This window comes from Ziziphus jujuba, chromosome 7 (genome assembly GCF_031755915.1).
Source record: "Ziziphus jujuba cultivar Dongzao chromosome 7, ASM3175591v1".
NCBI lineage: Eukaryota > Viridiplantae > Streptophyta > Magnoliopsida > Rosales > Rhamnaceae > Ziziphus > Ziziphus jujuba.
In genome coordinates, this window is record NC_083385.1 from 25,856,356 (window position 1) to 25,868,592 (window position 12,237).

Sequence of the window (12,237 nt, forward strand, 5' to 3'; positions counted from 1 at the left end):
GTAATTTTTTTTTAATTCTTTGGTTTTATTTATTTATTTATTTATTTTTACTTTTAAAAACAACATTTAAAATTATTAAATTTAAACTTACCAAAAAAAAATCAAGGAGCCAAGTAACACTTTTACAACAAAAATATGGGTTTTTGTTATTTTTTTAATTTTTTGGTAATTCTTTTATAATTCTATTTTTTAATTCTTTTTTATACTTTTAAAAGCATCATCCAAAATTATCAAATTCAAACTTATTAAAAAAATAATTACCAAAAAAATTAGTAGCAAATCAATGCTTTTACAACAAAAGCGTCATATTTTGTTATTTTTTAAAATTTTTTTGTAATTCTTTTTTTTTTTGGGTACTTTTAAAAGTATTATTCAAAATTATCAAATTCAAGCTTATCAAAAAAAAAAATTTAGTAGCAAAGCTGAAGTTTCTACAACAAAAGCGCTTGCTTTTGTTATTTTTTTTAAAAAAAAATTTGTACTTTTAAAAGCATATTTGGAAATTAACAAATTAAACTTACCAAAAAAAAAAAAATAAGGAGCAAAGTTGATGCTTTTCCAACAAAAACGTCGACTTTTGTAATTTTTTTGTAATTTGTTTTTTGGTAAATTTATTTGTTGTGATTCTTTTGTAATTTTTTTTTTGTTTTTTATTTTTTTTACTTTTCAAAATATTATTCAAAATTACCAAATTCAAATGTACCAAAAAAACAAAAAAAAAGGGGAGCAAAGTCGATGTTTTTTCAACAAAAGCGTCAAGTTGAAATTATTTACTTATTTTTATAATATTTACTTTTATTTATTTAATATTATACTAGTGGATAAAATTGTAATTTATAGTTAAATTTAAATGGGTTATAATAGATATATAGTCGTGTCGGGTTAAAACTAATCTATTTAATAAACAGATTATTGCAAGTCAATTTCAAGTTAACCAAGTCAACTTAAAAATGACACAATTAATAATCGTGTTAAATAGATTAACTCGATTATGACCCGAATCTATTTATGATAAACCCAAACTCGTTTATCTCGAATTGTTTTCAAATCATGTTACCGTGTCATTACCCAAATTGCCATATCTACTAATTAATGACATCCATTCATTTTCTTATTATTCTTTTAAATGTATATATTAAAAATAAACATAATAAATTGAATATTCATTGAATCACAAAAGAAGAGTGTTGCTTGTTGGAATAACTTCTTTAATATTGAATATGCATACATTGTTTGTACACAGATAAAATGATTTATTATTATTTTAATCTATACATATTTCATGTATATACATGTATATAAATACAGTTATATATAAATATTGTCTCCATATATTTATATATAAGGGTATAGGACGGACGGTCTGCATGTGAACCGTGAGTATTAATGACGATTTTTGAAAAAACCATCGTCAATATTTTCTATGTATGAGTATTGATGTCGGTTTTTCAAAATGATTGACAATATCCAGATAATATAACTTTCAAAATAAATGCAATCAAATTACTAGTATAAGTCCAAAAAAATAAAAATAAAATTGTTCCCAACTTAACATATCATGTTTTCCATATACATATATATAAAGCTTTAAGAAAACAAATAATATATAATAAATATTTACCGAATCCACAATAAACATCTCATCTGCAATATTAACTTCTTTGCTCAAAATAGATTTTAAAGGTATTTTATTAAAATTATTCGCTTTTATTTTGAATTTAAATCATATTTTGTTATTATATGGCTTAATATTTTTCAAAAAATCCATACTTTTAGTTCAGTTATTGCAAATCTTATTTACTGAACTAAAAATTTGTTTTGCCATACTATAATTAAGCAATTGTTTGTGCAAACTAAGTTATATTGTGTTTTTTTTTTTTTTTTGGGAGGTTTCCTCTCGTTTATAAGCTAAGTTATAAAATTACTACATAATTTTGTTTTATTTTAATATAAAAATGATTATATTACTATTGATGATTATCGGAACTGAATAATTACTTAAAATTGGTCTTGTCATACTGGCATACAGCTATTTGCCCCATCATCCCGAAATTTTAGTTCCAACTCTGTTTGTACAAGGTTTTTATTTTTTTATTTTATATATATATATACAGTCAATTTTAAATAAAATTTTTAATATAAAAATTAACATAAAATATATTTTTTCAATTATTAAATCGTATTAAAAATAGATTTTAATTTAAAAAGTAAAATAAATATTATTTAAAACTAACTATATATGTATATATATATTTTTTGCCCCCATAAAGTCTTTGTTTGCCATATGGCACAAAAGCCTACTTTTTTTGTAATAGTCAAATCAAAAATCAATTTATAGGAGCATATCAAATAGCCATATGTATTGATAAATTTTTTTTTTTGAAATATTAAAAAAAATAGACAACTATTTAAAAAATTCTCTTTGATGGTTTTTTTATAAAACTTTTATGTGTGATAAAAAGTAAATAAATAAACCATCTATTTTCAAAAGATATTCTAAAGCACGTGAATAGGTTAAAAAGTAAAAACAATACTTAGCAGGATAAAACCAATCAATAATATAATTTTTTAAAAGGAAAAAATAGATCAGCACATTAATATTTGAAAAAAAAATTAAAAACTGATTTTTAAATTAATTTTCTATGAAATAAATATTTATGCCACATAAACAATGAACATTTTCAATTTTTGTGCAACATAAATCACAACCCATTAAAGATGTTTAATGATTACTCGATAACACAACTAATTAATGACGTCCATTCATTTTCTTATTTTTTTTAAATATATATTTTAAAAATAAACATAATAAATTGAATGTTCATTGAGTCACAAAACAGGAAGAGTGTTGCTTGTTGGAATGACTTCTTTAACAGTGAATATGCACACATTATTTGTACACAGATAAAATGATTTATTATTATTTTAATCTATACATATTTATTATTATTTTAATCTATATATACTTCATGTATCTACATGTATCTAAATATAATTATATATAAATATTTTCTACATATATTTATATATAAGGGTATGCTACGATGCGGACGGTCCCATACGAACTGTGAATATTGATGACAATTTTTGAAAAAATAATCGTCAATATTTTTTGTACATGAATATTGATGACGATTTTTCAAAAACCGTCGGCCATATCCATAGGACCATCCATGCTATAACCTTGCTCTTTACATATATATATATATATATATATATACATGGCCTGAGGAATACAAATAACATGTTCAAGCAGGAAGAAATTTAGAGATCAAAACTATGACTGTTGAAGTGGAAGATTGGATAATGCCATTGTCTTGTTAAGGTGTGTGACCTGATTTCTTGAGCAACACTTGATTGAAGAGTTGGAGGACCACATACTATTACACCAACATCCACATGGCCCCATTGCTTAGATACCCCTTCAAAAATTTCTGCACCAACAATAGAATTTACTTTTACTTCAAAAGCTACAGGTTTTGTCGGGTTAAATACAATCTATAATAATCAATTGTAGAAATTAATAAGACCCACAGAGAACCTTCAGTTCACATCTCCAGACAAGAAATCCCCTTACCATATATATCAAAAAATCAGAGCATACATCACTTATAACACTTGTCATATCACCATGTCTTCTATTATGATATCGGAGATAATTTCAAAAGAACAATTCTCTCCCTCTCTCTTCCTCTCTCTCTCTCTCTCTCTATATATATATATATCTATATCTATATAAATATATAAGAAAATAAAAAGTTGAAGAAGAAGCAATATAGTTCACATATTGTTTAGTTGAGGGAAAATTTTAGATCAAAACTATTTTAACTGAAAATTAGAAATAGAATGTGTTCATTCTGGTTAAATTTTGTTTTCTCTGCTTTTTCTTTCACCTTATAGAATACAAGCTGCGGAATCTATAGGATTGGCAATTTTTCACAAAGCGTCAACTTCAATACTCTCACTTGACAATCTATGAATTTACTATTACCCTAGAACATATTGCTCCTAATGACAAATTATTTTTAAGTATAGAGTGGACCTTAGCTCCAACTGAGCTTGAAATTTGAATATCAAAAACATTAATGCGTTATTATAGGTCCGCATTTTTTATCATTTCTTAATGTTTGAAGTTAATATTTTTAGCATACATAGACACTAAACATAGCATACCTTTGAAGTCTGGTCTTGAACCATACTGGATGCTGGTAAGATTTGCAGAATTTTCCAGATATGAATTCTTCTGAGTTACTGCTTCATCATGATCTGCCTTGTCATCCTTTAGGTTACCATTCTCACATTCCTCCTCTGCTGAAACCCTTCTTTCCCAAAGATGCCATAAACCAACCACAAAACCTCCAAAGATAACAATACTTGCAGCCATGCAAACCATGAAAAGGAGCCCTTTGTACCACCATGAAGATATACCATATGGGTTTATATAAAATATATCCAACAAACCCACTAAAATAATAAGGCCTACTGTAGAGGAGATAATATATAGTCCTGACCACACTTTATGTCCTGTACCAACCAAAACCGACATGCTACGACTACTCGACACAGGGCACAGAGAAGGATTCACAGTGCTTTGAACTTTACCCTCTTCCTGCAGATAAGAATCAAATACAAACAATGAATGGAAATGACAGAGAAACCAATGAAGAAGAGTAGTATTACTGGTGTGTGAAAATAAATGGAAAGTACCAATGGAGGTTCTGGTTCTCGGGTTACATAGATATGGGTCTCAATATTTAGTTTATTAGAGAAAGATGGACATATTGACTCCATGTCAACAGTTGAAAGAAGAGGAAGCTCGTTCGATTTTTTCACAGCCCAAATGATCAGAACATTTCTTGGTAGACAAGGTCTCCCGTCCCTAACACGGTGGAGAATATCACTCAAGATAGCAAGGAATGGTGAAAGCCCTATGCCACCTGCTACTAAAATAAGGTTTTCATACCTAATTGAACAAAATGGAAAAAGTCAGTTAATCTATAAAAGATACTAACACTTTACTATTAAGCTGATTCCTACTAAACTCTTGTAAACAAAAGATCCCGCTAAAGGAACAGTGAACACCTTGAAAAAAACTTTTCTTTTCACCTTATATGCAAAGCATTAAGCATGTGAAATTTATACGGTGCAACTTTAATTTCGCATAGCACTAAATCACTTGGTTTGAAATTGAAAAACAGAGTGAAGGTGTACAACTTCAATTTATTTAGTTGAGCAAAGAGTAGAGAACATACATCAAGTGGTACGGCAACTCATGACCATAAGGCCCCTCAACAGAAGCTGTTAACTTAGTATGAGGCTCGAAAGGCGACTCTTCTTCCGGTTCTGTCTCGGAAATTTTTGTTATATTTCCTCTAAGTTTCGAAGTCCATTGGCCAAGAACCTTTATGAGAACAGACATATGGTATTTACCATCCAGTGGACTAGATGAAACACTGAAAGGATGCCACTGCAGCCACGAGAATTCCCGAATTTGGAGAAAAACAAAACTAAGGGCATTGTACTGCAGATCTAAATTGTCGAAAGGGGGAGAAATCAGATTGATAAGTTAACCGAGTATGGAAATAAAGATGATGCATTTGTGGAAACAAATCTTACTTGAAGGTTTTGAAAGCACAAGTTCCACAGTTCCGCATGGATGGCATTTTGCTGCAAGTATCTTGACAATTCTTCGTGACTGGCAAAATCTCAAAAAGCGATCAAGCATGAATAGAAATATGCCTCCAGCAGCCATACAGAAAATGAAATCACCAACATGGAAAGCCAGGAAGATAACAAAGACAACATATAGCTGATGAGTGTAGAAGAATAACTCGAAATTTAGCTTCCTCACTGGAGAAAATGATGTCGCCCACATCAGTAGACCAGCTAAAAGGCTAACAACTCCAGCAGAATTTGCAATGCCAATATCTTTCCATTCCCTCAGCTGCATGAAACAATTGGAACAATGAATGAGAGAGTTCAACATCTTTATCCAACCCCACTTCTCTCTTTCTCTCTTCATATTTTTAATCATGCAATTTTTTTATTGAGAAAGAGTATTAATCAAGCAAGCTCAGTTCTAATGAATTCCAGAAATGGTAGAGGAGTGCTAATATTTGATATATATGCAATTTAAAGAAAGAAAAACCATTTTAAAGCCCGAAACTAAAACAAGTGTATATGACCACAGTTAACTTAGACCAATCCCTTTAGCAGCCTGAATGTTGATCTAACAGGGTTATTGTCTAACATCTAGTCAATAATGAAGAACTTTTTGCAGCATTTTGGGGCCAAATTGTTACACTGCACATCTATAAGACAGTGTTTGGTTCATGGAATGGAATGGGAGTTCATTTTATTGTGTGGTAAGTTCACAACTACTTTGCAGGAATAGACATTCCAGACCTAAAGGTAAGGAATGCTCATTCCATTCCTCCATCTTCTTTTTTTTATAATCTATCTGGTCTCCGTACTTTATATGCATTTGTTTTCAGTCCTATAATTGAATAAATACATATAAGAAACAAACATATAAATCATAGAATCCATCTAGAGAACTCACTTCTTGTAGTAGATGACCTTCAATTGCCCATGCAATTACATAAAATAGTCCATGGAGAGTGAACAGAAGCATTGTCAAATGTCCCAGCCATACATGATACCTTGTTGCATGCTCAAAAGGGATATCTATAAGGCGAAGAAGAACAGATCCCCTTGCTACTGGCAGGAACAGAAATCCCAAGCAAAACATCCCAATCGACCCAAGGCGAAGTCCCAAAATCTCCAAAAAGAAACAACTAACAAGTTCAATCAATCAAGGAAACTCAGTCAGCCAATCTACTATATATAAAATAAAAGTTCATTTTGTTCTATTCTTTTAGCAGATTGTGGGCAATTTATGCATTTTGTTCTGGCAATAGATGACAATCTTTTCTTTTCTTTTCTTTTCTTTTTTTTTTTTATTATTATTTTTTTGATAATTTTGAGGGGGAATTTTAGCACCAGGATTTGAATCCAAGACTTGGAGGTTTACCCAATGGTCATTGCCATTTTGGCTGTCCCAAGGGGTGACGATCTATTTATTAAGTGTGCATATAGAATAAGGAAATGAAAAGTAAATAAATAAATAATTGTGGAAAATATTCAACCAAAAGAACCTGGTAATTTAAAACTGTACAACATTATACAAAAGTAAACCAGATTGTAAGGCTGTTATAAAAAAATGAGAACGTCAAGCATTATAAGCAATTTAGGTAGGTTAAACATGCATCACCTACATATAATTCTTAGACACTTGAGTGCATATATGATACACGTTAAGCACTCAAATATTGCAAAATAGTCTACTTCCAGACACTAAAACTCTTTCCCTATGAGAAGCACAAGATGCTCGCAAAGGTAAAAAATAAATAGCCCCATAAGCTTAACAAATTACAGTCTGAGTAGTCACATCGAACTTAAAACCATAGCATGGAAATATGAAATTCAAAATGGAATTCCTAATTGCAGATGTTCAATTCCAACTCCGGTGATTTGTAATTAGAATTTCAGATGCAGCAGGTTATAAAACAGAATACCACTTTCAGTATGAAAGGAATGTCAAGAACTGCTGGAACTTGTGTAAAGAAGAAACGAATGGATTTGAGAATCCAAAAAAAAAAAGGAATTATCTTCAAACTAACAGAAATATAGTCTATGCCGTCATATAAGAAATGTTTCTATGCAATGAAGTCTGTAGATTTTGGATCTAGTGTATAATATATGCCTTTGAAATGGTTTGCCTAAACAAACATCTCCCCCATACTACTTCCTCCAGAAATAAAAGAAAGAAGCTTCACTATTGTTCTTTTTAGGTAGTCCACTATCAACAAAAGAAAAATCTTAAGACATAAAAGAATTACAGCATGCATGTAGTTATCAGTTATCACTCGACTGAATGAAGCAGTTCAATGAGGATTTAATCTGATAATATCAGTTTTTTACAAGTTATTGAAAATCCCATCAATAACAGCAAGATAATTGACTGATCAAAATGATTCAGATATATGTTTTTATTAAGCTTGTAACCTTTGAACAACTGGCTTAATAGGATTCTAAATACTTAAAATATAGCAAAGTCTTAGTAGAAGCAAGAAAGACACCCAATAAAAAGTAACAGCAAATAAATGAAAGAATTCTCAAAACAATGAATACTTTAAGAGAATAACTATATCTACTGAAACTTTTGGCAGGAAATTAAGCAACTAGCTCCAAGTAAATGGGAAAAAAATGAAAAAATAAAATAAAATAAAATAAAATGAAACAAAAAATTCACCTTTTCAGTTTGAGAGGGAGCTGGTCAGACAGAGAGCTGAGAATCTGCATGGTATAAATATAGACAGCCCATATAACATAAACAGCAAAGAGAAGAATCCCAATAAGCTCAGCAGCAGAAACAACCCCAAATGGTCCATCCACAAGAACAGGGAAAGTCCAAAATCGAATTCTCGGATTCTGTGAGGTCTTCTTTCTATAACATGAAAAGAAAAAACAAAAAATTACAATTAGCACAAAAAAGAAATATATAACATGGGATTCATATCTTGAACTGTCAACACAAAACAATACATACCTGTGGAGGTCCTCTTCCCCGGATAAGATAAGATATACAACAGCAAGAATTGCAACAAGGATAATCGGAGCACTGAATACCAGGAACAGGCTTCCTGCAATTTGCAGTTCCAAGTTTTGAGTTCAGTTCATTAAGCGCGGACAACTATTGCTTGAAACAAAACAAAACAAAAAGACCATGAAAATTTAAAAGCTTATAAAGCAAACCTGTGATCCCAAAGATAGTTTCATTGGTGGTTCTTGTAAACTTCCTAAATAATTCAGTGACAGATTTTGCCGGATACACGAAAATAAAAGCAGCCCATGAAACGAAAATCACCCACATTAAAGTTTTGAGACACCATTTTGCCAAAAACAGAGTCAGAGGTTTCTTCTTGACATCATAACCTGCAGGTTCTTGAACAGACTGAGTCGAAAGAAGAGGTTTTTGAACAGAGTTGTCGTCCATTTTCTACAAGATAGTTTAAACAAAAACCAAACCCCTCCTCTCTAATGGGTTTCAGCTTGTAGTTCACTAACTCTCCTCACTGACACCCTGACTTTATGGGAAAATGAGTTTGGGAAAATCCCACAACTTGTGGAACCCATTTCAATTTCAGCCTTGAAAATTCGCCCATAAGAATTTCATATTATCTACGAAAATAATAATAATAATAATTAGAAAAGCATGGAGCCACAAAAAAAACACTCACCATGAATTTATATGATGATAAGCCAATTTTCACCAGAAATGTCAAATGTCAGCGTAAATCTTGACAGCAAGCATGAAGGAACAAACATTAAATTTGTGTTGGTATTATTTACTCACAAACAGACAAATTTCAAGGATACAGAAATCAATACCAGGAGGACATAATATCGTCAATCAAAGGAAGAAAAAATAAAATTAAAAAAAAAAAAGAAAAAAGAAAAAGCTGTGAGAAAATAATGGAAGGGAAGGGAGGGAACTGGGCCCCAGGCAACTAGAAGAAGTTGAGTGACAGTGAAGCGATGGAAAAGGAGGAATTTTGTGTACCACTCAACTTCCCAGGTGCTATTACCATACATGTCACTTTATTCCTCCATTCCTCCAATGACATGCAAAAAAGCGTACGTAGGAGCTTCCATAGACATAAAAATTGAATTTTCATTTTCTCTCTACCATTATTTCATAGGTTGACAAACCAAACCTGGGTCCACCTTGAAGATAAACAGGTGAAGAAGGGAAACATAAAACACAAAAATTTTAAATAGGAAATTGAAATCCCAAAACATCATCACCCAGTTAGTGACGTGGCGAAGCCAGGATTTTGGAAACTGGTGGCAATTGCAAAAATATATAAATTTATAAAAACTGAAATTTTGATTAATATGTATATATATACACACAAACTAGTTTTAAGAAAATTAAAGATAATAAAACTATTCACATTACTTTATAAATTTTTTAAATTATCTTTACGAATGATTTTTTTTTTTTTTTAAATACATAACGTGGGCTTATTTATTCAACATAAGATATTCCAAACTAAATGAAAAATGGAACTTCATCCAGATCTGCTATTGACAAATTAGGTTCACAAAATTTTGTAAGCGAATTCAAGATATTAATATGAAAAAAACAAAAAATTGCTTAGCAATATAATATGACCACGACACACAACAAAAGTTTATAATAATAATGAAGCCGTGTGGTAGTCCTGATGGCCAGAGGTACCAACATCCAGTCTTTAAGTTGGTTCTAGCCCCATTAACCAAAAAAAAAAGAAAAAAAAATGTTTATAAAAATAATAATTTAAAGTGAATTAATTGCAAAGAAATTACCAAGTTCAAACCTTCATACCTCCAGTTCAAAAATAAGACTCATATGTTGACAATTTGAATGGCTATTCCTAAGAGTGTGCTTTCCTAAATCAAATTTTTAGAATAAAAAATTATTATATAATTGAAAACAACTATTGAGCAATTACAATGTGTCAACAGAGATCCCATTAATAATTATTACCGCTGGTCACAAATAGCTGAACTATTTATTTTATTTTTTTCAATAATTCTTAACACTAATTGATCAAAACAAATTATTTGTTAAATTTTCCTTGTGCTCTACTCATTTCTATATGATCATTTAAACTATACAACGACAAAATAAATAAACAATAATAATATAAATCTATATTTTTACACAGTATAAACAATTTGACAATAAATTTGATTGTATTCTAAATTAATATATATTAAATTATTGATACGTTCAAGTAAAAATAAAAGTTAATGCCCAAAAGTTTATAATTAAATTAAATTTATAGGTGTATATATATATATATATATATATTTAAATTTCTATTTATAAATTAAAGGGATGCCGTATAATATAAAGATTGACCCAAAAAACAAATAAACTAAGAAGGGCTTGTTAAGCCATCCATTTTGAAAAATAATAATAATAATAATTCTCTAAATTATTTATAAAACATTTGACTGTAATTTTCTGAAAATAATTTTTGAAAATAAAAGCAACAAAAAAAATTAGGAAAAAATATTTATTTGTTTTCCCTCATTTTGAAAACAATTTTAACATAATAAAACCCACGGGAACCATCAAATTAGTATACTCAATAAGATCGAGATTTAGGATTACCCAAATAGAATTGGCGGATCCATAACACTCATACGGATTCGACGTCTTGGACAAGCATAACAAATTAGAGATCTGAGATGGCCAAACACCCTTTGTCTTTTTGAAATAATATCAAACTATTTTTTATTTTTTATTTTGAAAACAATATTTGAATAGAGGAAACATCAAATAAATAGCTAAAGAGGCCCTTTATTTTTTAATTAAATTGATGAGGCAAATTAATACAAATCTAATAAAAATTCATAAAAATTTTAAAGCATAAAAAGACAATTTAAAAACTAGATGAGTGCAACCTCGAGTTGAATGAAAATCCTCTCTCCCCAAATTGCAGCCAAAAAAAACAAAAAGGGAGGTGGGCAGTTTCCTACTGCCCAAGCTAAATTCTTAGTGAAGTGGCATTGTTATATTGAAGATAATTATTTCATGCATGGCTAAAAAGCCCAAAAACAGTCTTTTTATTTTTGGAATTTTCCAAAAAAAATATTATTACTATTCACATAAGCAACTACAATAATTAATACAAATATAACATGTACCAAAATATTTATTAAATGATACATATTAAAAATATTATAACTCATATTTTTATAATTTAAATATGAATAAATAAATCTATAAATAAATAATTCAATATTCTACCATATTATTCGATAATTAAATTTGATAAATATTTGATTATTTTAGCATTATTATTCTAAGGTATTATTTATCTTTGATATTCTATATAAAGTTGACATATGCAATTAATAAGTATCATCATGCACTTAGCCTCTGTTTTCATTTTGGACCTCCGTTTAAGAATCTTTATGTATTGTTGGGCGACCATACCGGTCCTTCGATTCAGCAATTATTGAAAAGGTGGGACATGGGGAAGAACAATGATAGGTGCTGTGGTATTACCCAAAAAAAATGATTGAGGCTGTCGTTTTGACTAAAGTTTAGCACTTTTGGGTCTTTTGACAATATTAACATTGCAGTCTTTTGTTTTTAAATTCTCCCAAATTTTGAAA

The 12,237-nt window shown here is 29.6% G+C and overlaps 1 protein-coding gene across 1 annotated transcript; it reads right to left on the minus strand.

Moving 5' to 3' along the window:
* Positions 1-2,893: 2,893 nt before the first annotated feature.
* On the minus strand, positions 2,894-9,239 carry LOC107425647 (ferric reduction oxidase 7, chloroplastic). The gene is made up of 9 exons (XM_016035660.4): positions 8,818-9,239; positions 8,612-8,705; positions 8,315-8,509; positions 6,563-6,797; positions 5,617-5,944; positions 5,253-5,529; positions 4,708-4,963; positions 4,174-4,609; positions 2,894-3,434 (listed from the first exon to the last, which is right to left on the minus strand). The coding sequence occupies exons 1-9, from the start codon at positions 9,056-9,058 to the stop codon at positions 3,265-3,267; spliced, it is 2,232 nt and encodes a 743-aa protein (XP_015891146.3). The 5' UTR covers positions 9,059-9,239; the 3' UTR covers positions 2,894-3,264.
* Between the last annotated feature and the right edge of the window lie 2,998 nt (positions 9,240-12,237).

Coding starts and splice junctions, on each gene's coding strand:
- LOC107425647 (XM_016035660.4), bottom strand. CDS start 9,058: ATGGACGACAACTCTGTTCAAAAACCTCTTCTTTCGACTCAGTCTGTT. Junction 6,798..8,314: donor CTCCCTCTCAAACTGAAAAG/GTGAATTTTTTG, acceptor TGAACTTGTTAG/TTGTTTCTTTTTGGAGATTT. Junction 3,435..4,173: donor TTCAAGACCAGACTTCAAAG/GTATGCTATGTT, acceptor TTGTTGGTGCAG/AAATTTTTGAAGGGGTATCT.